At 42.4% G+C, this 27,617-nt stretch overlaps 1 protein-coding gene across 2 annotated transcripts; it reads left to right on the top strand.

The window, feature by feature from the left end:
• The first annotated feature begins 14,142 nt into the window (after window positions 1-14,142).
• LOC118405903 lies at window positions 14,143-19,647 on the top strand. Of its 2 annotated transcripts, XM_035805733.1 has the most exons (3): window positions 14,143-14,952; window positions 17,754-18,789; window positions 19,544-19,647. In XM_035805733.1, exons 1-2 carry the CDS (start codon window positions 14,148-14,150, stop codon window positions 18,740-18,742), a joined length of 1,794 nt encoding a protein of 597 aa, XP_035661626.1. In that variant the 5' UTR covers window positions 14,143-14,147; the 3' UTR covers window positions 18,743-18,789; window positions 19,544-19,647. The 2 variants fall into 2 exon arrangements, with proteins under 2 accessions (XP_035661626.1, XP_035661625.1); XM_035805732.1 differs by having other exon boundaries at window positions 17,754-19,618.
• The last annotated feature ends 7,970 nt before the right edge of the window (window positions 19,648-27,617 follow it).

Genomic DNA, 27,617 nt, shown 5'->3' with positions numbered 1-27,617 from the left:
GTAGATATAACAACAATTGCATCTCTCCACCCCACATACAGGTAATAACATGGACAACAGATGCCTCATGGCCTGTGAGCTTATCCAAGAATTACTTCATGCCCTGGTAACCTTTGAGCAAACTCATTAAGTTAAGGTCTTTCAGGGCGTAGACTAAGTCTGCTTGAGAGGCAGATACTGTATGTGAACATCCATCCAGTATATATTTCCCCAAGATAGAATAATCTTATAGCTGTGTCTTCTGTAATCTCTGGGACAAGATGCCTTTATTATTGAAGACAGGATGAGTAAGAAATTGATCACATGAATGAAAAGACAGCTACAAAAAGTCTAAAACTCAATGGATAATCCATGATCCAGGTACATACATGAGTTATCTCTCCACCTACAAGTACAGGTAATAAAACTGACTACAGACACCTTACAGCCTGTGAGCTTATCCAAGAATCATTGCATGCCCTGGTAACCTTCCAGGAAACTCAATAAACTGAAGGTCTTTAAGGGCATAGACTAAGTCTGCTTGGGAACCATACACTGTGTGCTTTAGATATCTCATCAGGACAAGATAACGTAAGCCTGGGAGTTTGGCATATGTTAGATGAATCTCTGTAAGTAGGCATATGTGCTTTTTCCGACTAGAATTTAATGAGGAAAGCTTGTGCAATGCTACAAGATATAAGTTTGATATGCATGACCTAGTCATAGATCTACTAGTATTTCTACTCTTGCTCCATTTGCCTGGTAGACTGCAATAAAGGTTTCCTGGCAGAAACCCAAGTTGGTATATTGAGTTGTACCAAAGGCAGGGTTTCTCCATTTCTATTTCCCCTGAGAATGGAACATCCAGAGGAAAGCCCTCAGCAAATTATTTTGATGGTCATTCAATAAAGTTATTAGAGAACTAGCATAAAAACCTGAGGGATTGAAGGGAAAGTCCGCACCTTCGTACACAATCTCAGGTAATAAATTATACAAATTTTACCTTGAAATGGCCAAGAAACATGGAAATACTTTGGTATGACCAACAGCCAGTCTACATGCTTATAAAGTGTGTTATGCTGAATGGCAATGATACTATGTGGCTTGTAAAAATACACACTTGAGTGTTCTTATCTTTAATGGTAAAATTTCCATGACCAAAAGAGATGAAGAGGTGTTGTTTAATGCCAGTGCTGCAAGCTTGCAATTCTGATGTGTACATGTTATTTGACTTTTTTTTTACTTTGACTTGACATGTTAACGTTAATTCACCTTTATCCGCGGGGTAGCCTATATCTGCTATGTTCCTAAACAGGGTTTCCAGGGATATCAAGTCGATGGAAGATAGTTTCAAATTGTATTATACTCAAAATACTATAGTTTGAAACCACCATCTGTCCACTTGATATCCATAAATACATAGTATTAAAAAAGAACGGATAAAGGTTACCCAATGGATAAAGGTGAACTAGCGTTATATACTGAAGTTCAGTTGATTTATACATGCACAGATACACATTTGTTAAGCCCCACATGAGAGGCACCCTCCTACGTAGAGCAGTGACCTTACAACGCAGCAGGGTTAAAATGATAACCTCCCCCTGAATCTGCCTGCATGAAACGCACTTAGTGCAGACTCTAATGGAAAAGCAGTGTTAACACTGGCTATTAGATCTGTGCATGCTGACCTCGGCAGGATCTGATGGGCTGGAAAAGTGCTGCAGGCTGCCGGCTATATGGTTTATCTGGTGACTGGGGCATGGCATACACATTCATGTGCAGCGATAAGGAATGAGTCAGATATTTCTGGGGTGAGATGAACTATCGCCCACTGCTGCACATCCGTCAAAAGAAGCTGAAGCACAAAAGTTATGATACTGCAACCTCTGTACAGGGTTGTAGCCAGCACCCGTCCTTCAGTCCTTTGACGTAATTTTGTAGCTGGGGACGGAAAAAAACTTTCCCCATTCCGTCCTCTGCGACAGACAAAAATTGTTAAGATATAAAAAATCCTGAAATCCATGTTCAGTTCAGTTCAGTTCACCTTTATTTATACTGATAAGCCCTATCGGCCAACATGTAGGCCGTTCTTCCTAGGGGACCAACGTGTAATTCTTCACCAAAACAGATGCAATTGAACAGCTTAGTCTACCAGCAAAATTTACACAGCAAAATGAAGGAAATAGCATTTCAGAGGGTCTAGATTTCAAATTTTCCGGGACCCGGACCCCCTAGGAAAGTCAGTGCTCGATAGGATTCCTATTCAAATTCGAGGGTACGAAAAATGATTTCAGGCTGGCTGCAACCCCAACCCTGCCTCTGAACCACCATGCTTTCAGTGGCAGGCTCATCTGTGAGGGTGAATCTACAAGATTTCACAACATAAAAGAGCAAATTCCACTGCAAACAATGCTGTAGACACCACACCTTGTATTTTAGCACTAGGGACAGTACCATGTAAGGCAAAAATGCCTGTTCCAGGGGATTTTAGTGGAAGCCTCATTTGTGAGAGTGAAACTACCAGATTTCACAACATAAAAATCAAATTCCACTGCAAACAATGCTGTTAGCACAACACCTTGCTTTCCAGCACCATGGACAGCAACTAGGTATGCCAAAAATGCCTGTTCCATGGGATTTTATACCTGTAAGCTTTAAACACAGCTTTTATTCTATATATTGTCAATATTTCATCACCAAGTTGCATTTTGCTGTGCCTGATTAAGTAGTAGAATGATTTTTCTGATAGCTGCTGTAGAGAAGAAGAAGGCCCGCCCCAAACCAGTAGACTGACTGTCCATCATTTGCATTGCCGAGTTACATGGTTCAGATTCAGATTCAGCTTTATTGGTTCTTGGCATGGCAAATGACATTATAAATGACACATGAAATGTGCCAAAGAATCACAATTCATAAAATCTTAAAAGTTGTTACAATTCACAAACATACATAATCACATTTAGTTTAAAAACCTAGACACTGGATTAGATATAGCAGTGGCGGAGGGACAAAGTGAACATAACTACATGTGTATGTCAGCAACAATAACGTACGTAGAATTTACTGCATGTATATTCTGTACAGACGCAGTACTAGTGACCTATCGCCACAAAATCGCCATCTTGATAGAGAAATTTTATTGCTCTAGGAACAAAGGAGAGTTTACATTTCTTCCTTGTCCAATTAAGCAGTAGAATTCCTTTCCTAGGATTACTTGGATTTGTAATCTGAAGGTAGTGTGCACCATCAAATGATCAGAAGTTGCGTTGGAACCTCCATTGAGAGTGTGCGGGACTAACGTAGTATGCACCAATGGCTGCAACTGAAACCCACACTGGAGAGCAACCCTAGCCTGTTAAATGGACCAGAAACACATCACTTTCCCTCTCCCCGAACCAATGGCCCGATACCATCACTACCTCATCGCAGCATTGCCCCGAGGGGGCCGATCGACCGCCTCCGATCCATTTCTCACCTGGATAAATCTTAAACATGAAGTAGTTACTTCTCATATCAATATTGCAGGAAACTTTGGGTAAGTCCAATAACACATTAGTCAATGATGTCTACAGGGCTACTGGAAGTTGTACATTCTCAAAGGAAATCTTTTAATGGCACTTATTTAGGAGAGGTTTACGACTATATGCCAAAATTGTTTCCATTGTAAGAAACAAATTTGGCAGCAGGATGATATTTTCTTCCTATTTTCATGTGACTGGGCCTTGCACATTAGAGTACATTTGTCTCAACCATAGTTACACATACTGTAGATATCAGAAGGAATGCAGCAATGGCTAGAAATGGCTGGTTAAGTTCTTGTCAATCTTATATACTTAAGAACTTTGATAAAGTTGGGATTTTTTCATGGTTACGTAACCTTTTCTTATTTCTTCCAAAAACATTTGAAAACACATATAATTTCAAGGTAAGAAAAATGGATTTACAAAAACATATTCTAGGAAGGATTGGCTCTTTTAAAAGCCCCAAAATAGGAAAATGCCAAGATAAATATCCTCCATTATAATCCAGTATCCAGGAAAATATTTCTTTTAGCTGCAGCTTTTCTAGTAGCCAGGCAATATTTCACATCTTGAAAAAAATCTAACCCATTTCAGTAAAGATTTGAAGTTCAAATGTGAAGAAAAGGCAGACAAATGTTTCCCATTCCAAGCTATGAGTCTGTCTGCAGGCATGAGATATTTACAGGCACCAGGTGCAGGTTGGAGCCAGACCTGATCCAGGAAACTCTGTCTTCTCCTGGAATCAGTTCCACCCACCGGCCACTGATACATTAGTCACCTCATGGGGCAAAACAACCGGCCGGGGTGAAGAAGTACTGCAAGGAATAAAAGTTGACATGGAAGTTTTCTTAAAGAACACTGAGTAATAGATCTTCCATCAGTGGTCACTTTTGATTCAAGAAGGCATTTGACTTCAAAAGAACTGAGTGTTCTGCCCTGGAAAAACAAACGAAGTGAAGTCCATGCATGGGAAAGGGCAAGTTCAACTTCAAGGGCAGGTAAGTTTTTGTGTCACTTGAAAAGCAGACTTTGTCTTTATTTCTGTCTTTAAGTTAATCATGGTATATAGGTAATAAGGAGATATTTGAATATTTTAGAAATGATTCCTACATTTAATACCTTTCTACATTTGTACCCGTTTGTTTGAGTCTTTTGAAAGTCTATTTTGATTCTCTTCAGTATTTTGTATTTATTTATTAACATCTGTGTGCTACTATGGCAGCTATAAACAAAAGATAGTGCTGAAAAAATATTTTCAAGTACATTTTTCAAGATCAAAAGTCCTTAAAAAGACCACATTCTGTAATTGTAACAGCAACAGTCTCCCTAAACTTGCAAATTGCCTCCAAACTGCATGGCCCTAATGTGTGGCCATTGACTTTAATCCCTTCTTCGCCTTCAGCCATGGAAAATGGGGACAGCAGGGTGCCAGACCATGAATACTTCATGACAGGATCAGGAGAAGCAAACCCCTGCAGCGATGTTGTGATTTGAAAACAAAGTCTTTGGGACCATGGAAGTCTCTCAAGTCATTACACAGTCCCACCCCCAATATTGGGAGATTAAATACTTCTGTGGGGAGTTTGATTTTTTAAAGGTTTGACAGTGCAATGATTGATTACATGTATCTTAATTCAACACCCTTAAGTAAAACTTGTCTGGGCAACACCCTCTAGGCTATTGTCTGGAGTATGGGACTGATGTAGGCAAGATGGAGATTCTGCACAAAATCTTAACTTTAAGAGAACCTCTTTAGAAACTTTAAGAAAGAAAATGGCAAATGTACTTTTTAATCTGTGCTGTTGTAGATATCTAGCTGTCACAAGTCAAAATCATCTCTACAAATCTAAACTATAAAGTCTCAAAGAACAGTTCGTTGTCAAAGGACATCAAACACTTTGTCCAATTTTGGTCTCCAATACACCAAGTTTCAGACGTTAGTTTCAGAAGAAAGTTTGACTAACATAGATTGAGTCTAAATAGAGCATTTCTCCCTCAAAAAGACCAAGTTTCAGACGTTAGTTTTGGCAGAAAGTTTGACTAACTTAGATTGAGTCTAAATAGAGTATTTCCCCTTCAAAAAGACCTTCCCTTCTGATCTTCACTTCCATGGAACAGCAGCTAAAACCTGACTCCTTCAGAGCAAGTTTGACGTGAGGAAACCGACAGTTTTCAGATTCCCATTACGATGGGTGTTAAACCCCAATCAGCAAATTCGCACCGGCAGGTCCGCAACTTTGATTAAGGTTTGGGAGGAAAGCAGGGAAGATGAGAAGTTGGCTTAGAAGCTCATCGGCAAGGATTTAGAATAGAACTTTTGAATTCTTCAGACATCTGCCTGTTCTTAGCCAAACATGATGATAATGATTTACAGTCCTAGGGGAAGACTGAAATAGCTGCCACAGGGCAGGCAATGTTGTCAACTACATGAAGATTTGCTTAAAGTTTGCCTGTTGAACAACTCAACTTTGGGTAGGTAATGCTGTGAACTACATGTGAATTTGCTCAAAAGTTTGCCTGTTGAACTTTGGTTTAAGTCAAATACAAGAACTGCACAGAACTGAATGAACTGATAAAAAAATAGACTCCAGTTACAATGAAGAGCTTTCAAAACTTTGCAGTTAAAGTTTTACTTGAACTTGAACAAGTTCTAGTTGAACCAGACAAAATCTGATTTTCGAATGAAACAAAAACTTATCTGTTCTTCCACTAATAAGTTCAAAATTAATGGAGTATTCCTGACATTTTACCCTTGGAGTTGAACTTGCCCTTCCCCATGGAAGATGACTTCTTGAATCAAAAGTGACCACTAGTGGAAGATCTATTACTCAGTGTTCTTTAAGAAAACTTCCATGTCAACTTTTATTCCTTGCAGTACTTCTTCACCCCGGCCGGTTGTTTTGCCCCATGAGGTGACTAATGTATCAGTGGCCGGTGGGTGGAACTGATTCCAGGAGAAGACAGAGTTTCCTGGATCAGGTCTGGCTCCAACCTGCACCTGGTGCCTGTAAATATCTCATGCCTGCAGACAGACTCACGGCTTGGAATGGGCAACATTTGTCTTTCTTTTCTTCACATTAAAAGTGCAAATATCTACTGTAATGGGCAATTTAGTTTTTTGGTTAAGATGTGAAATATTTTCCAACACACAAAAGAGCTCTATTTGCAAAGTGTAATGAAGACATTACCCTGACCAAAAGGAATAGTTTCCCAAATGATGCTTTGAGCTCTACTCTCTACTTGGACTCGGGCATAACTCATGCATCAACAAATATCTATTTGTATAGGCTGAGTACGGTAAAGCACATCCAATAAAAACTCATCAGTTTGGGACTTAATCCTGATAAAGGAGTTTTTAAAGTCTTTCAAAGAAGGAGCCAATCCTTCTGATCTTCCAGCAGGTTTCTGCAAGGTTTTTGAGGACACCATGTCTTTGAGAAGAGTCATGTTTCCAGAAAGAGTAAAATAACTCTTCACATGTCAGTTTTGCACTTAATCCTGATAATAATATTTGCTTTAAAGTCCTTCAAACAAGGGGCCAATCCTCCCTCCAGTAGGCATATGAGAAGGTTTTGAGGATGGGATGCCTTTGAGAAGAGTTACCAGAATCAAGACTAGGTCTATCCCTCGTCTCTATGGGTGCCTGTAAATAAACCCTGCCTATGGACAGACTCACTTCTTATAATGAGGAACATTTGTCTTCAGCTGGACGGGCTAAACCTTGACTTTTCAGGGGATGTGGAAGGGGTACAGACTGGGATGTGGAAGGGGTACAGACTGGGATGTGGAAGGGGTACAGACTCAGGGCTCGAAATCCTTTTTTCTGCATACCTGTACTGGTGCAGGTTATATTGAAAATTACCTGCACCAGACAAATTTCACCTGCACCACTCTGAATTTAGAAAGTATAGATCATACTAAAATTGTTCAGGAACCATTGCTATTTTTTTTTTCTTTTATACTTTATAGGTGGTAACAGTCAATGCAGCTAAAACAATCTGTATACACCTGCATTATAGGACATTTATGTACAAAACCCAGTAACGGTTACATGGACCAGTGCAGGTTAGGTGCAGGTAGACATCAGAAATACCTGCACAGCTCCAAGTTTACCCGCACTAACCTGTATATTAGACCAGTGCAGGTTAGGTGCAGGTAGACACCAGAAATACCTGCACAGCTCCAAATTTACCTGCACTAACCTGCATATGCAGCTGGTATTTTGAGCCCTGAGACTGGAATGTGAGATGTCTTAGAGGCATCAGTTTGGCTGTGAATAAGCCGTGCCTCCAGACAGACTGTCATGTGGTAATGAACCACATCTGTCTGGACTTTTCACATTCGTGGGGGCGACCTTTACAGGAGAAGGTCACTTCCTATCCATTTGTAAAGGATTGGAAAGCTGCAGTGAGACTATGGGAGAAAACATCGGCAGTTCTTTTATTTAGAATATTAACTTTTCTGAGTGTGATGATTACATGCAGGAGTACATCATAGTATTCTTAAAGCATTCATTTATCTTTCTCTTACAACCATCCTGCACCTGTCACCTGCCTGGCAATGATATCAATGAATCCATTCTCATCAGTACTCTTCACACTTTATCAAAGACTTGTGTTAGCCCTTCTTGTTATGTTAATTCGGATGTTACTTCTTATTCTATACACCTATTTTGTACTTTGTGTTAAAGTCGTTGCCATACATTGTACCATGTACAACTGTCATGCAATAAAGTTCTTCTGTATCAGAAGAAGACAAACAGGCTCATGATGTGGAAGGAACTGGAGTTATCTGAAGCTTTAAGGTCGTCTCCTTTCAACACATGCCCTATTTCTAAATTGGGAATTGTTACTTTTCAGCCACAATTTCGCCCAATTGCCAGCACACTAACATGATACAGGTGAGATTGTTAGTTGTGAAGAACTGAGTAAGGATGACACTGCTAACCTTACACACCCTTGAGGTTCACTTGGCTTTGACTTTGCCCCTACGTCTGACCTCTTCCCATCGTTACCCTTTAATGGGAACGGCTACACATACAGAACAGCTCATTACAGCTCAGTACAGAGCTGGAGAAAGATGGCACATACAGAGCTGGAGAAAGATGGCACAAATACAGAGCAGCTCATTTAAGAGATGAATGGTACCAGTAACCTTACAGACATATGATACAGCTAGGTTTGACTACACCCCTTATTCTAACCAGGGGATTGCTACATTCTAACCTGACATATTGTGCATTAGGGCTGGGTACTGGTACAGTGTACCGGTACAAAACCGTTTTTTCTTATTGGACCGGTCCAGAAAAACTGGACCTGAAAAAATTAGGTGGACCGGATGTTGGACCGATTAGAAAATTAACAGATTATTTTATCAGGCATTCACACGTTTTGGTGCTTGCAGGTGGAAGAAAACAACAAGAGTGAAGTAGAGTAGAGCTTACAGTAATTTCTACCAAGTTTTACAGCCAATCGTACAGGTGCAGTTAGCGTTGTAGGATTTTAAAACGCCAGTGTACGTCTAATACTCCACCAAACAGATTTCTTTGTAGTGAAATGGACCATTGGTATGAGTCATACTGAATCAGGTCCAGGTTCAGGTCCGGACCTGGACCTGATCCTTTGGACCTGAACCGGACCTGGAATTTCTGTACCGGTACCCAGCCCTATTGTGCAGTATTGACTGTATGTACTGTACAGGGATTACATTCTAACCTTAAGTACAGTAGCCACATTTTTCTACACCAGGCAATAGACATGTCTATATAAAGAATGACATGGATAACTTCAGACATATAGAGCATTAGAGGTTCATTTGGCTTTGGCCGTACCGCTACTTTTGAACTGGGAATTGCTACATTTCAGCCAGAATTGCCACATTTCCCACACCTGCCAGCAGACTGACATGTCTAGATGAGACTGGATGAGGAGTGGTTTCTCATGACTTTGACTTTGCCACAACTTCTGACCTCTTCTGACCCTTAACTGGGAATGGCTACATTCACTGCACACTGGGGATTGCCACATTTCAGCCTGACTCACACAGAATGGCCACATTTTCCCACAGAATGGCAACATCACACACCAGGCCAACTTCAGACAGTTGCCAGGAGCAGACAGAGGAGATCATTAGACCTGCAGTATGTATGACATCAGTAACCTGATACATGGGGGCCATTTCACGGACTCCGTCTGAGGTACTATTGATTCATTACTCTTCCAACTGGAGTCTACCTCTGGGCTGCCAACTTGGGTGTACAAACTTTGAGGGAGCAGTCTTTCTTAAAGGCATGCTGACTAACTTCCTTGTTTCTTTGACAATTAAAGGTGAAAATAGAGCAAGCAGACATCATTAAAGCAAAGAGGAAACATAGAGATATTCAATATGACTTTACTCAATATATTTACTGACTGCAACAATGTTATAACTGGTCCTCAGGCTTTGTTTTCATACATGTACCTTATTTTACAGTAAAGTATTTTTTGTTCTTCGAAGAACAAACAGAATTATTGTGACCTAATGTTAGCGCTTCTTTCTTCACAAGGCACCAACTTCAAGACATCACAATTAAGATGGTGAGTTTGTCAGAGTTGTAGACTGGGCATCATATTTTTTTTCTGACTAAAAAAGTTTCCTTCTTAAGTAAACTCTGAACAATAACCATAAGAAATTTTACACCTTTGCCAAGTCTTAGGTCAGTTTAGATAATGGCTACATTTTAGAAATACTCTTGAAATGCATAATCATCATCATCATCATCATCATTATCATCATCATTATCATCATCATACATCCTTAGCATAAGAGATGGCTACACCTTAGCCAGCCCTGGGGAATGGCAACACTCAGGAAACTGCTACATTTACACAGAAGATGGCCACATTCTAGCAATGCTCATGAAACACATCTTACCAGACAAATGACTGCATCTGAGACAGTTACTGTAAATTGCAACACTTTCTGAACGCTGGAAATGGCAACATTTGCCACCTACTGGAAAACCAGTCTATTTATATAGAAAATGGTCACATTTCTCTGCAGAATGGCCACATCATTGCAACATCATCATCATCATCGCAACACCTTACTGCAGACAGAAGACCTCATTAGATAGAAAGTAACTGGAGCAAAGATGGCCCCAGTGACCTTGAGGTTTCCAGTTTGCTGTGACTTTGCCCTTCCTTCTGCACAGGGAATTGCTACATTGTAGCCTCACACACATATTGGACACAGTTTGCCACAAACTGACACACAGATGCCACATTTTGCAATAGACTGCATGTCTATGAACCAGACAAATGGCATCATTAGGCCACACCAATTTTATTTCTTGGTTCAGGATTTTTTCTAAAAATATGGAGCGAGAGGGCGAAATAAAAATAAAAATAAAAATTGTAAAATGGTTGGGGTAAAGGTGACGGCTAATCCAAAACATAAAGAAAAAAGTTTTCAGCTTGAAAAAAGTACAAAAACAATATTATTGTACAGTAACAGCACCCGTACCCACACTTTAAGGAGCTTATAACATAAAGGCCAATTTGCTATACCAGAAAGTTGGTGAATGGTTTCATTAATGGTGAAAATTTGCTGAGTTGTAATTTTTATTTTTATTTTATTTTCCAAAAAATAGGAGCGAGCGAATCCGTGAACCAAGGAATTAAATTGGTGTGGCCTTAGCTGAAAAAGGTTACAGCAGCCAACCTTTTGACCCATTTTGCTTCCAAAACACAAAAAAATGGCCACATTTTCCCACAGAATGGCAACATTTATTGAAGGAACTACTGTAACAGTAACCTGAGAAATAAGGCTTAGTCTTTTGTTAAGAAAGTTTTCTTAAAGTTTGCATATCTGTCTCACTACTCAGAAGCAATCAGCATTGCTACATGTCAGCCTTCTGCACAAAACACACACAAAATGGCCCCATTTCTGACCTGATGGCCACCTCTACCACCAGACAGTCATGTCAGGATTAGGCAGAACGACTCATTACGTGGGTAAGAGCTGTAAAATGGGTACCACAGTCTGGTGACCTCAGGCATTAGGTCATGACAATTTATTTCTTTGGTTTTCAGAAATTTTAAGGCCATGGAGGAAAACAAGAGTATATGACAGAATGTATTTACTCCAAAAAAACTGCATGCATTTTCATTTCATTTATTTTATTTAGGTAAGAGCTGTAAAATGGGTGCCACAGTCTGGTGACCTCAGGCATTTAGTAGGCCATATTATTTCATGTCCTTGGTTTTCAGACAGTCTAAGGTGGAAATATAGCAAGCTCACATCATAGAAGCAAATGGCAGGGAGGAAAACATGAACATTAACTCCACAATACAGAGTCCTGGACTTATGGCTAAACCTGGTCCTCAGGCTTTGTTTTCATTATTTTTCTTAAGTTGACCATATTTATTTTCATTCAGAGAGCCAACAAATCACATTGCATTCACTCCAGAATACAGAATACACAAAGGTATGAATCTGTTCCACTAGTGACTTTTTTTTCATTATTTTTTAGTATACATGTATGTTAAACTTTTCATTCCGAGAAACAACAAATTTAACTATTGTCACAGTGGCCTTCGGCTCTTTGCAACATTGTCATTGACATTGTCTGGTGTAGAACCAACAAATTAACTTGATGTGGTCTTGGGTTCATGGTGACATTGACATTGACATTGTCTGGTGTAGAACCAACAAATTAACTTGGTGTGGTCTTGGGTTCATGGTGACATTGACATTGACATTGTCTGGTGTAGAACCAACAAATTAACTTGATGTGGTCTTGGGTTTGCGGTGACATTGACATTGTCTGGTGTAGAACCAACAAATTAACTTGGTATGGTCTTGGGTTTGTGGTGACATTGACATTGTCTGGTGTAGAACCAACAAATTAACTTGATGTGGCCTTAGGCTGAATGTGACATTGACATTGTCTGGAGTATGTGTATAGAACCAACAAATTAACTTGCTGTGGCCTTAGGTTGACATTGACATTGACATTGACGTGTCAGGAGTAGACATCACAGTTGATTAGCTGGGTAAGAGCTGTGAAATGGACGCTACAGTCTGGCGAGCGAGGCAGGGAGGGTCGTTTCACACAATCTGTCAACTTATCGACCCAACTGGGGGAGAAACGGTCTCCGTGGAGAATCATCGTTCATTCTTCAGCACCTGAAGAAATGGTGTTGACTTTTGTATCTTTGACTTTTGAGCCATTGCACATTGGGGCATAATCATACATATTCCAATATTGACAAGTGGGTGGTTCTGTCAACAATCTGTCAACTTATCGACCAAACTGGGAGGGAGAAACGGTCTCCATGGAGAATCATCCTTCATTTTTCAACTTACACCTGAAGAAATGATGTAGACTTTTGTATCTTTGACTTTTGAGCCATTGCACATTGGAGTATAATCATACATATTCCAATATTGACAAGTGGGTGGTTCTGTTAACAATCTGTCAACTTATTGACCCAACTGGGGGAGAAACTGTCTCCGTGGAGAATCATCCTTCATTCTTCAGCACCTGAAGAAATGGTGAAGACTTTTGTAACTCTGAGGCATTCCAAATTTGACCCCTTCTGTGGATCTGATATTTTTTTCTTCTTCCGTTTTTGAGGCTACCAACTTCAATTTGCTGAGGACTTTTGTAGCCTATATAGGAAAGTCGTGTAAAGTGCCTTTCCCAAGGGCACAAGATCGGTGACACGTCGGGGTTTGAACTCAGGACCTTCTGGACCTGAGTCAAACGTGCTGTCGATTGCGCCACGCGGTCCCAGAAACGGTCCCGATTGAGAATCATCCTTCATTCTTCAACTTACACCTGAAGAAATGATGTTGACTTTTGTAACTCTGAGGCATTCCAACTTTGACCCCTTCTGTGGATCTGATATCAAACACCTGCCCAAAAGGCACTCAATATTGCCTTCAGCAAAAAACTAACACCGAGAATGGGTAGGCCCCACAAAGGTCTTTTAGACTGCCTGATTGACGATGTAAAATTGTACTACAATCAGAATGTCAAGAAGGCACCCTATATGCTAAAATGGCTGCGGGACCAGGCAGCGGACAAGGCACAGTGGAATGGGATGTACAAGAACATTAATGAGGACACACACTGATTTGGTGTGCCGATGACAGTTGTGCTCGATAAGAACTGTACATTTGCACCTAAGACCAGTACATATTATTATTATTATTATATCAAACACTTCATTGGGTTACACCAACTCAAGCTGAGCAGCAAGGGAGTAAATAAAGTCAGTTTTCACCCAGCCCTACATGTAACGTTAGTTCACCTTTATCCGCTGGGTAACCTATATCCGTTGTGTTGCTTAACACGGTATCCAGGGATATCAAGCCGATGGACAGTAGTTTCAAATCATGATATTCTCAAAATATTGCAGTTTGAAATCACCATCTGCCAACTTGATACCCCAAATACATTGTTCTTAAAAAGAACGAATAAAGGTTACCCTACGGATAAAGGTGAACTAGAGTTATGTTCTGATGTTGTCTTCTTGCTAAGTTTCATCTTTAAGTTGCTAAACTTTTGCCTTCGAGCTGATTTATTATGTTTCATCTTCAAGATGGTCAAGTTTCACTTAAAATGTCAAAGACCAAAGGACATAACTTGGTAATGGGCGTATGACGGGATGGCGTCATACTCGGGAATTGTGGGCGAAGTCTCGTGAGCACTACTGCGAGACGCCGCGAGATCTGAGAGGAAGAACAGCAGATCTCGAACTAACTGAGAGAGAGAAGGACGTGCTCCGAACTCTTCCGCTCACCACCGTTTTTTCTGCGCCATTTCGAACAACCGCCGAACAACTTACCTCCCCGACTCCCCCTAAATTATCTCCCTACACCCCTACCCTTTTGACTCCCCCCAAATTACTCCCCCTCGTAAGAATGTTTGGCGCCGGCCGGAGAAAGATTCGCCCTCCAGCCCGTTTCGTCTCGTCACCGGCCGAGGACGCCGAGCTTGAGTGGCATTCCACGCCAGCAGAGCTGTCGAAAAGGCTGGAAGACGAGCTCTTGGATGTGACCCGCCAACTGGAGAAGATGAAAGCAGACCTCGGCGTCGATTTGGAGAGGGCCGGCAGAGTTCGCACCCCCCTCCCCACCACCACACCGGAAGACGCCGATGGAGGTCAAAGGTCTCCCATCCCAGAAATCCCAGCGCGAGTTAAAGATGGCCGCCCGGAAGTGCACGCAAGGGCGCTGCGTGCAGAGCTTCGAGAGCCCAATCCTCCCGTGAGGCAGAACTTTCCGACTTTGCGGGAGGTTCGGGCCTTTCAGCAGCTACAGAGTGACCCTGCAGAGCTTTCCCGGCACATTCCAAGATATACCGAAGCGGAACAGTGGGGCGCAGCCAGCATCGAGGGCCACCCCCCTCCCCCCAAGTACAACACTCAGCAAGTCCAGGAAGGCCTCCCACCTTCACAGCAAGGTAAGAAACTGACAAGCGGCCTTGCCAGGAAAGCGCATGATAGAGTTGTCAGAGAGGTTAGTTGGCCTCATGAATATGTTTTTTCGGCCACCACCACCGTCACTTATGACTCATTGACTTACGACCAGTTTGTTGCCGGAGAAATGTCCATTATTCTCAGTGCCCACACCCACCCGACAGAAAGCCGGAACAGGGGACACATCTTGAGGGGACTCATGCTGGACGTGCCCACTTATACCTTTAGGGGTGTTAAGAACTTTTTCAAGATTTTGCTCATACACGTTGAGCACGGCCTAGTGAACATCGACACTAACACCACACTAGCCGAAGTGTACAAATTAAAAGAAGATCATCTGCGGCGGCCGTCGTCGGAGATGGAGCAGGGTCATGCACACGGCGGTCCCCAGCAAGCAGCATCCACCGAGAGAGCTGGAGGTCCACGCAGCACATACTGCTACAGGTATCAGGCCAATACCTGCTCCTTTGCCACCGACCACATCTCAGCGTCAGGCACACTCCACGTACACGCTTGCAAGTACTGTTCCAGGAACAGGCCAGAAGTGGACGCCAGCCACCCCGCTAAGTTCTGCCCATTCAACAGAGATAGGGGAAGACAGAGCGGACACTCAGCAAACCGTGACAGTTCCTGACTAGACTCGGCTCACAGCAGGCATCGGACTTCCCCGGTAACGACCTTGACCGCAACTACAACCAAAGCGCAACAAGCAAGCCCAGTTTTACGAGATTCCCCTCGCAAGCTATCAAGACCTGTCATGAGAGGTACCCACACCCACGACGCTGCGTCGAAGCCCTCACTCATATCGACGGCGAGCAGCTACGACAAACAGCGCGCTCTAAAGCCCTCACCAACTCAGACGGCGAGCCGCGCTCCCCCACAGACCTCCCCAAGTAAGATGGCAGGCATGTACCATGGTTCCCCTACCCAAGCCCCACAGAGGCTCAGTACCGGTCTCGCACCCACGGTATCGACACAGGCGACACCCGCAGTGACTGACCCACAGCCTCATCAGCCAGGCGCCCCGCTCCTCCAAGCCCCCAGGGTCACCAAGCACACAGCCCGTGACCTGCATGACATCATTCACGCGTCAGGTCTGTACAACTTCCGTGGTTTGCGTATCCCGTTACAAACCCACCTCAACATTCCAGCGTGGCGAGCTTCCTTGGAACATTACGTTGATAAGGGGATTGTGGAATTCCTTGAATTTGGTTGGCCCATTGGTTTTGACTCGCTGTACTTACCTGTGTCTTCCAGACGGAACCACAACTCGGCCAACACTTACAGCGCCGCGGTTGACCAGTACGTCAACAAGGAGGTGACACTCGGAGCCACGCAGGGCCCATTCCGCTTACCGCCATTCGGCAACGACTTTGTTGCATCTCCCCTCCAGACCGTACCGAAAGGCGACGAAGGTGATAGGCGGGTAGTCGTGGACTTGAGCTTCCCGCCAGGGTCATCGGTCAATGACGGCATACCAGCGAAACAGTACTTGGGTCATCCACTCCACTTCACCCTCCCCAGCCACGAGGCCTTCGAATCCTTGATAAGGCGCAAAGGCCCAGGCTGTCAGTTGTACAAGCGGGACCTGAGCAGGGCCTATCGCCAGATACCGGTAGACCCTTATGATTATCATATGCTCGGATTTACCTGGCGGGATAGCTTTTATTTCGATGTTGTATTTCCGTTCGGGCTGCGCTCGGCGGCCATGGCGTGCCAAAGGACCACCAACGCCATCTCCTACATCCACGCAGCACAAGGCTACGACTGTGTGAACTACATAGACGACTTCGGGGGCGCTGAGACTCCAGACGAGGCAGAGCAGGCGTTCCAGTCCTTGGGTTCGACTTTCCAACACCTCGGGCTCGAGGAGTCGGTAGAGAAGGCCACCCCGCCCTGTACGAACATGACTTTTTTAGGCATCGGTTACGACACCTTAAAGATGACAAAAAGCGTGACCCAAGAGCGCTTAGCTGATACACTTCTTGAATTGGACGTCTGGCTAGGCAAAAAGAGAGCGACAAAACAGGAGATACAGGTACTCCTTGGGAAACTGGCATTTGTGGCAATATGCGTCCAGCCGGGCAGGGTCTTTCTGTCGCGCATTATCACCACATTGAAGGGCCTTCGCAGACAGCATCATCGAACACGGCTCTCCAGCGACTTTAAGAAGGATGTGCGCTGGTGGAGTACCTTTCTGCCAGAGTTTAACGGGATCTCCTTGATTAAAGACCCGTCACGTCGCACTTTACCCGACACGCCGACCACGGATGCCTGTCTCACCGGTTGCGGCGGCACCTTCAATCGTCAGTACTTTCACTCAGCCTTCCCGACAGTGCTTGTGCAACAAAAGCATCCGATTCATCGCCTGGAGATGTTAGCCATCATCGTGGCGTGTAAGGCCTGGGGCGAAGACTGGTCGGGTTGCACAGTGCGGATCGCTTGCGACAACGAACCGTCCGTGCAAGTAATCCTGACAGGCCGTTCCACGGATACGTTCATGCAGGCATGCGCCAGAGAATTGATTTACCTTCAAGCTCGTTACGACTTCGCACTCTCTGCCTACCATATTCCTGGTGAGACCAACAGACTAGCGGACGCCTTGAGCCGCTGGCACACAAGTCCGAGTTACCAGCGTCAATGGCAGACTGCAACTGCTGACGAGCTGTGGAACGAAACTTTAGTCCGCCAAGAGTGGTTCGACTTCACTCACGCGTGGTAGAATAGAAGCACGTTTTAGCTCCTCCCACCGGCACCTGACCTTGTTTCCATTCTCACACCACAGGTGATGCCTGGACTCTACTTGAACATGACACCCTGCGCACCCAGCAGCAAGCTTTTGCTGCTTCCACGCGGGCGAACCATCAGACCCAGTTCCGAGCGTACATCGCATTCTGCAAGTTCTTTGGGAAGGTGCCCATTCCAGCGTCGGCCCATCTCTTGTCATGCTACGCTCAGTTCCTGAGTCGCTCACCCAAGTCACCAGACACGATCGCACACTACCTCTCAGCCGTGAAGTTACTCCACCAACTTCACGGCCACTACCAGTTCAGCCTCCAGCAATTTGAACTCCAGCAGACTCTTCGCGGCCTGAAGAAAATCCTACGGCACCGCCCTAAAGGGCATCACCCCCTCACCCCAGAATTCCTCTTAAAAGCACGGGAGTTCCTCAACTTGAATACTGCAAAAGACGTCACCACCTGGACAGTCTTATTGATCGGTTTCTTCGCTTACCTACGAAGATCAAACCTGGTGCCCACGACCGCGAAAGCTTTTAATAACACCAAGCACCTTCAGCGACGAGACATCCTGTGCGTTAAGGAAGGCCTTCTCATTCAGAACACTTGGTCTAAAACGATTCAAGCTAACGAGAGAGACCTCGTAGTTCCCATCCTGGCGATCCCAGGTTCTCCGCTGTGCCCCGTGGTAGCTTACAACAACATGCTACGACTCTGCCCAGCGCCACCCGATGCGCCGGCCTTCCTCCTCCCACCAACCGCCCGGCGTCGGTACCGGCCAATGACAGCTTCTACTCTCACCAAAGAACTAGCTCGTCTAGTTAAGCACGTCGGTCTTCCGAAGGGCTACCACACGCTGCACGACCTACGCCGTGGCGGATACACCCTGGCCTTCGAGGCTGGCGTCCCTCGAGAGCTACGAAAGCAACATGGTGATTGGAGATCGGACGCTGACCTGCTCTACCTCCGTCCATCGGTCGAGCAACGTCTACGTGTACCGGCAGCCATGCGGCATCTCATCCTGCAGCGCATGTAAGCAGCTCTCCACCAACCTCGGAGTCTTCTTGGCCCCTGCGGATTGGCCTGTGACATCCTGTGTTTGTACGAGATTGTACATGAAACAGCATACAAGACTGAGTAAAGATGTCACTCGCCCAATACGACTCCTTGTGACTGACTGAGTGTGAACAATTATGGGCGTATGACGGGATGGCGTCATACTCGGGAATTGTGGGCGAAGTCTCGTGAGCACTACTGCGAGACGCCGCGAGATCTGAGAGGAAGAACAGCAGATCTCGAACTAACTGCCACCGCCACCCAACAACGTCCTTCAGAACTTTCGACCTCAGTAGTTCAGTTCTGTAGTTTTTAAATTCACAACTTAGTTTAGTTTCTGCACCACTTAGATATTAGCCTCTTTTAGCCTTTTTCTCAAGTCTCTCGATTCTTTTGTATGACGAGCATAGCCCTCCATGTGCAGTCAGAGCTAGAAGTTGCACCTTGTCATAGCATTCAGCTCGGCTCAGGTCACAGATTGACGGGCGAGAGAGACAAACTGTAGTTTTCCTCCAAACTGTCGTCGTCATCGAGAGCCTACCTGTTTTATAGCCATCTCGTGGCCTGTTATCCTTAGTGTTTTAAGTCGCTCTGTACGTCGAGCAGTACCTCGTTTAGCGCTCAACTGTATTTTACCATGAATTGCACTATTTTAACGAGAGCCTTAAACTTTTACGGCCACTTCACGGGCCTTGTAATTGTCATTCGTTAAGTTCATTATGTACGTCAAAGGCTACCTTTTTTGTACTAGTTCGTTTATGCCTAGCGTTCTAGGCTAGGCCTGTGACATCCTGTGTTTGTACGAGATTGTACATGAAACAGCATACAAGACTGAGTAAAGATGTCACTCGCCCAATACGACTCCTTGTGACTGACTGAGTGTGAACAATTCACTCTTGCTGCATATGCACAGTTGATTTAAAAGCAATAGCTAGTTGTGCTTGCTTGCCACGTACACTATTACATCATTCCATCCTGTTCACAGCTATTCAAGTATAAAAGGAATTGCCTCTGATATAAATACACGTTTTATTTCAAGTTCAATGATGGCTTGTCTGCTTTTATGGAGCAAAGCTGTAAAATTCCCCAAAGCAGTCACGGCAATCTCAAATTCCGTCGGATTATTTTTCTAGCTGGTTGAACTTGAACTTGAAGTTGAGTTCTGGAAACTTTGACAGTTTAGCTTAGCGACTCAAAAGCCGTTCTCTAATGGGATCTGAACCAACAACCTTTGCTTCAGGGCTCTATTATGCAACTGAAAAGGCCATGACTGCCTTGTGTATTGCCTTTTGGTTGAACTTGAGCTTCAGAACTTTGACAGTCTGGCTTAGTGACTCAACAGCCGTACTCTAATGGGATTTGAACCCCCAACCTTTGCTTCAGGGCTCTATTATGCAACTGAAAGGCCATGGCTGCCTTGTGTATTGCTTCTCATGCTATGCATTTTCAAGTACAAAGGTTAAACGAGCATATTCCTAAAGTGGTTTGAAGTTCCAATTTCCATATCAATTATATATTTCCATTAGGCTATACTAACTGTTAAAAATTCATTATTTCTCTGTCAGAGAAAGGAAAAATGCTAGAATAGGGTAAATGCTATTCATTCCATGAGTAGATCACACTTAAGACCTTAATACTGACCAGTTTTCAATAAAGTTATGCCGAAATGCCACCCCAAATCTGCATGGTACTGTAAATGCATTGAAGTTCGCGGGAATTTGCTTTCGTAGCAGCAGGGAAATTGAGTGTTGTTTTAACTTCGAGGTAGCATCATAGACTGTTGTCACATACTACAAGTGATAAATGTTCGCGGTGGTTTTAAGTTTGCGGTAAAGTCGCCACTGCAAAAACCGCACACATAAAACCACCGCGAAAGTTTCTGCATATACAGTAATTTCACACCAGTGCTACAGAACCTGAAAAGGCCAGCAATTAGTTCTCAATGTCAAGTACAAAACAGCAAGGGGACACACAAAATTGCCTCACATCAAGTTGCTGGGGAATTATGTGCAGAAAAATCCATACATTGGCCAACCTTTTTTTCATTCTAGACAAGACCTATGTGGCATTGGAAGCTGGCTTTAAGTGTTATGGGAAAATAAGAGAACCAATTGTGGTGAATTATTGAAGGCTAATAAATACAGTGTGAATCCCTTATACCCCATAGTGTCCTAGGTGGCAATGGTCCAACACAAAGGGAGCGGACAGAATTGCTGAGTGTCAAATTTCAGGGAGAAGGCATGAAATTAGACACCTTTGAGAGTGACTTCAATGGACCTTTAAAATGTGTGGGTATATACTATGGTGGAAAAAGAAAACTAATAGCGGTGAATTCCTGAATACTGTTAAACTGAGGGATTTACTTTAAAGCCTTCAGTGTATTAAGTGGCCGCATGCCAAGAGCAATGGACCATAACAAACTGTTAAATATTAGATTTTATGGGAGAATGACTTAGAAAAGGTGTAGAATTGGTCACCTTTGCGAGTGACTTCAAGGCACCATTAAAATGTGTGGGAATACTCTGTACTATGGTGGGAAACGAAAATTAATACAGTGGTGAATCATTGAAGACAGTTTAACTGAGAGATTTACTTTAAAGCCTTCAGTGTATGAAGTGTCCACATGCCACTCCTGGAGCAATGGAGCAGTAAAAGACTGTTAAATATTACATTTTCTGGGAGACTTGGCTTAGAAAAGGCGCAAAATTGGTCACCCTTGTGAGAGAATGGGCCTTGGCAATCAGGTTTCAAGGTAAAGAAGGAAACGTTCTTGATGTGTGTTATTGAGGACTTTTTAATACTCATCAGTGTCCTAGATGGCAATGGTCTAAGACGGCAAGAGCCAGGGAACAGAGATAATTGATGAGCATCAAATTTCATGGGAAGCCATTAAATAAGACACCAACTGGAATGACTTCACATTACCTTGACAATGAAAGGACATGCATGGTACCAAATTTGTGTTGGATATGTGGCAAGGCAGCAGGGTTTATGTGACTAGAGGAGTCCAATGTTGGTAAACCATTGAAAACCGCCAAACACAGAGAGATCCTCTATCAACTCAATGGCCACATGCCAAGAGTAAGGGGACACAGAGAAAAGCTGGACAAGAATTGTCATAGGAAACTTGAATTGGGAAAGGCATAAAATTGCAAGTAAATGGACTTTGACAATGAAAGAAAAGTGTTGGGATTTAAAGGTGACAAAGGAAAGCCAACCACATTGCATTATTGACGACTCATAAACGCAGAGAGATTTACTTTCATCCTTCAGTGCATAAAATGGTCAGGTGCCAAGAGCAATGTGACTGAGATACTTGCTGAACATCAAATTTCATGGCCATTGCCTCGAGTGGGGTGAACTATAAGTCCAACTTGTGAATTCAGTAAGCACAATTATTTCAGCTATGGACCCTTGGCAATGGAAGGACATGTGTGCGTTGTGTGGATATTGAAAGACACAAGAAAGCCAAGAATTGTGAATTATTAAAGATTGTACAAGAGAAGGACTAAGTTGTATTTCTTGATGTTTTCACAGTCCAAGGCATATGGGGACACAGAAAATGGTTGAAGATTAAACTTTTGAATGGGAATTGGCTTAGCAAAGGGTGAAAAATTTCATATTTTTTCATCAAAGACACTGGACCTTGGCAAGGTAGGGACATGTGTGCAGATATTAAGGTGCCAACGGAAATCCAAAAGTGGTAATTAAAGTTATTCAAGATTTCACAAAAGAAACGTCCGTATACATTTCTATGTGTCTTCAATGGCCAACTGCCAAAGGCAAGGGCAGAAAGGTTCACGCACATTCCTATAATACGAGGCAAGCTTAAGGGCGCACTGAGAATTGAATTTCATACATATAGGAACTGCCCCCAAAAGGGTGAAAAATTGGTCACTGCTTTAAGTTCACACTTTTTCATCAAAGACAGGACCTTGGCAAGGTTGGAACATGTGCACAGATATTAATGTGACACTGTGACAGGAAACCCAATAGTGGGGAATCAGAAAACTTCGTGTACATCCATATGTGACTTCAGTAGCCTAAAGCAAGGGCATGCTAGAAATTGAATTTCATGGGCACTACCTCGTGAAGGGTGAAAAATCGGTCACTGCTTTTATGAAGTCCAACCCTTTTCACCTTAGCAAGGTACTTTAGTAGGGACATGTGTGCAGATATCGAAGTGACAAGGAAACCCAGTGAAGATTTTACATCAGAAAGGTTCCTGAACCTTCTAGTATATGCCCATGTAACTTCAGAGGCCAGAAGCAAGGGCATGCTAAAATTGAATTTCATGGGAAGTACCCCATGAAGGGTAAAAAATCGGTCACTGCTTTTATTAAGTCCAACCCTTTTCACCTTGCCAGGGTAAGGACATGTGTGCAGATATCAAAGTGACACAGGAAACCCAGTGGTGAATTATTAAATATCTTGCACCAAAAGGGTTCATGACTTTTTGCACATCTTTCTGTGACTTCAGTGGCAAACTGCCAGGTTCAAGGGCAAGTTGAACTTTACGAGAGTCGCTCAAAAGAAGGGTGGGAAATCTGTCACTCCCTTTTCCATCAAAGCTAAGACCTTGACATTGAATGGATGTGTGTCTGGATACTATGGTGGCAAATTAAGTCAATAGAGGTGAATTACAGTAACTAAAGATTCTAATAGAGAGAGATTTTCCTACTTTTTCCCTAGCGAATCAAATGGACAACTGTCAATAACCAGGAACACAAAAAATTAGCATCTTGTGGCATTGAGAAGGGTGAAAAGTTGTCCACTCTTCTGGCCACTCCATTTCAGAAGATATAGAAGTCAAGAAACCCATAAATCAACTAACAAATACTGATAAAGATATGGTTTTACAGTTATTGATAATTTTTTTGCATTATATTGTAATGTTTTTGTGATGAATTCTTTGTATGTTCGCCCTCATTTTTGTAGGTCCTGCTGCTTCCAGCACAAAGCTGCCTAGGCAGACCCATGTAATGACTTTTCTCATTGTCAATAAAGTCAAAGTCAATGTGATGCCTTCAGAATCAAAGTCAAGATCTCTTCACTCTCTCAAGAACGGCACAAAAGTTTCACTTTCTCTTCTTATTAAAAAAAACCTGTGCTGACACCAGTGCTCTACTCAATACCTAGGGCTGTGTCCAGAGTCAGTCCTCTCTCTTTCTAGATACTCCGTTTCAGATAAGAAGATATAGAAGTCAAGAAATCAACTAACAAATATTGACAAAGTTATGAGAATGTGATGTCTTCAGAAACAAAGTTAAGATCTTTGCACTCTCCCAAAAACAGCACAAACTTTCACTACCTCCTCTAAAGGAATACAAGTTGTGCTGACACTGTTTCTCCACAGATAAATAATAAATCATGAGGCAAAGGTGAGAGAATGTTCAGCACTCCTGCCTGACCTAGCCCTCCTGTCTGTGTGACGTACCCATTCCTTTAACATAGGATCAGGCTCTTACTAGTCAAGATCTCTGCAATCTCTAAAGAACTTTCTCCTCTTGTCCTGACACCAGTGCTCTACCCATGAGTCAGACCTTAATGTCAGGAAGCTGCAGGTTTGTATTATGGCAGTCTGCCCAGAATAGCTGCTGAGAATAGATAAATAATAAATCATGAGGCAAAGGTGAGAGAATGTGCAGCGCTCCAAGCTGACCTAGCCCTCCCATCTGTGTGGCCCCGATCGGTCAGCTCTGACAGTACCCATTTCTCAAGTTCACGATCAAGCTCTTAGGCTAATGTTACATTTCCGAACCAGGGCCCAGCCAGACTGTTTGTAAAAATGAAAAATAGTCTTCATAATGAAGAATCATGAGGGTAAAATTCAAGGAGAGAACACTGTGGCTAAAGCTGCCATGAAAGTCACAAGAGCCCTATTACCTAGAAGGTCATGATGTATGAACTTGACCTAGAACTTTCTCAGGATTAATCAAGATTTAATATGAAGCATACCATGTGTACCATAGATACGTGGAGAAATCGCAAGAGCCCTATTATACAGAAGGTCATGATATGAACTTGACCTAGAACTTTCTCAGGATTATCATGATTTACAAAATGTAATATGAAGCACATCCTGCATACCAGAGATACGTGGGGTATGCATAGAATGACCACTGCATGGCAAATTGTGATGAAAGTTGCTAAAGCCCTATCTTCTATGATAAGTCCATGATATGACTTTGACCTTATTCTATCTTATTCTATTCAGAAGGAGATCATGATAAGAATTTGACCTTATCTTATTCCATTTTGGATGAGATCATGATACGAATTTGACCTTATTTTATTCTATTTAGAATGAGATCATGATAAAATTTGACCTTATCTTAGTCTATTCAGGAGGAGGTCATGATAAGAATTTGACCTTATTTTATTCTATTCAGGATGAGATCATGATAAGAATTTGACCTTATTTTATTCTATTCAGGATGAGATCATGATAAGAATTTGACCTTAATTTCTTCTATTCAGGAGGAGGCCATGATATGAATTTGACCTTATTTCATTCTATTCAGGAGGAGGCCATGATACGAATTTGACCTTATTTTCTTCTATTCAGGAGGAGGCCATGATATGAATTTGACCTTATTTCATTCTATTCAGGAGGAGGCCATGATACGAATTTGACCTTATTTTCTTCTATTCAGGAGGAGGCCATGATATGAATTTGACCTTATTTTCTTCTATTCAGGAGGAGGCCATGATATGAATTTGACCTTATTTCATTCTATTCAGGAGGAGGCCATGATACGAATTTGACCTTATTTTCTTCTATTCAGGAGGAGGCCATGATATGAATTTGACCTTATTTCATTCTATTCAGGAGGAGGCCATGATACGAATTTGACATTATTTTCTTCTATTCAGGAGGAGGCCATGATACGAATTTGACCTTATTTTCTTCTATTCAGGAGGAGGCCATGATATGAATTTGACCTTATTTCATTCTATTCAGGAGGAGGCCATGATACGAATTTGACCTTATTTTCTTCTATTCAGGAGGAGGCCATGATATGAATTTGACCTTATTTCATTCTATTCAGGAGGAGGCCATGATACAAATTTGACCTTATTTTCTTCTATTCAGGAGGAGGCCATGATACGAATTTGACCTTATTTTCTTCTATTCAGGAGGAGGCCATGATATGAATTTGACCTTATTTCATTCTATTCAGGAGGAGGCCATGATATGAATTTGACCTTATTTTCTTCTATTCAGGAGGAGGCCATGATATGAATTTGACCTTATTTTCTTCTATTCAGGAGGAGGCCATGATATGAATTTGACCTTATTTCATTCTATTCAGGAGGAGGCCATGATACGAATTTGACCTTATTTTCTTCTATTTAGAATGAGATCATGATAAGAATTTGACCTTATTTTATCCAATTCAGATTAGGAGGCCATGATATGAACCTGACCCACACCTTTCTGAAGGGTTAATATATATCTGTATTCACATGTAGAGGTATTTGTGGAGAGAAGTCTGGAGGCAACTTTAGGCATGAAAAGGTGTAGCTTATTATAATTATTCTGGTAAACTCCATGTGTGATCTCGTCGACTGATGATGATGAAACTTCATGACAATGTAAGTCTGACAGATAATTTACGTCAACCATTGGCAATATAAGGGGTGATCTATGAAAAGTACGAAGTAGTTCATTTTAGTATCAAAACTGAGAGCAAAAATGATATTTTCTTGGCAGGAAAACTAATAGTTATTCAAATAACAACTAACCATGTCTTCTTATCATCTATGTCATCATTGTAACCCCTTAACTTTAACCAACCAGTAGATATTCATGGAATAACAACTATGACCCATCATAAAAGTTGCAAAAGTCTTATAGATGAGGGTCAAGATATGAATTTGACCTTAAATTGCTCTTATCAACTGTGTGATTACTTCTAAAGTTCAGGACCAGGGTGAATATTCTTGATAAAACTGCTGTAGCTACACAAAAACTGCATCAGATGTCAGGACTAGAGTATATCATTCATGCAAAGGTCAACACAAATGTCACCTTTACATGGACGACTTTATTTAGAATAGGATACAGATTGGGATTTTACAGCTGTGGGCAAAAATGTCATATAATGTGCAAAAACTGAGTAAGTAACCAAAAGTTGTGCTATAGAATTGCTATTGAGTAAAAATTCGTAAAATTACCATGTGTAGAAAAAAAAGACAAACTTTGCAGCTGCCCCAAATGTATATATATATATATATATATGACACCAATTTCACTTTGAGTACGTGGAAGTACTAGATATTCATAGTATAGTTGCTTTTGGCCTAAAAGTTGAGAGAGTTCTGGCTTTAGCCCAAGTGAAAGTTACAGTTAAAGGTTGAACTTTTACTTTCTAAAGTTTAATCACACAAACCATTATATATGTATGAAGCACTTTATATGAAGTAAGGGATTGATATTCATAGAATAACTTTTCCAAACTCATTTATACTTAAGTCTTTGTTAGTTATGAATAAGGTAATTTGAGAAAGGTTACAGAGCAGTTGAAAAGGGCACTGATATATATATGACAAATCGTATTCCTCATTTGTATAAGAATGTGCCGAATTTAAATCCAAGTAACTTTTTATTCATAGATAACTTCACACATGACCTCATGACCTGCAGTAGGCTGTTCCCACCCTGTTTTCTTCCTTCTCTGTAAAGAAGGGTTCATTGAGCACCTGAGCAGGGCACTTGTATATGATCCAATTCCTAATCCTCTTTTACATTACAAAGTGCTGAAATGCCATAAAAACAACTATGTATTCAGGGCTCAAAATACTTTTTTTCTGCATACCTGCATTAGTGCAGATGGCATTGAAAATTACCT

The sequence above is a fragment of the Branchiostoma floridae genome, chromosome 18 (assembly GCF_000003815.2).
Source record: "Branchiostoma floridae strain S238N-H82 chromosome 18, Bfl_VNyyK, whole genome shotgun sequence".
NCBI lineage: Eukaryota > Metazoa > Chordata > Leptocardii > Amphioxiformes > Branchiostomatidae > Branchiostoma > Branchiostoma floridae.
Note: the sequence above shows the minus strand (reverse complement) of the source record. Positions and strands in the feature narration are given on the sequence as shown.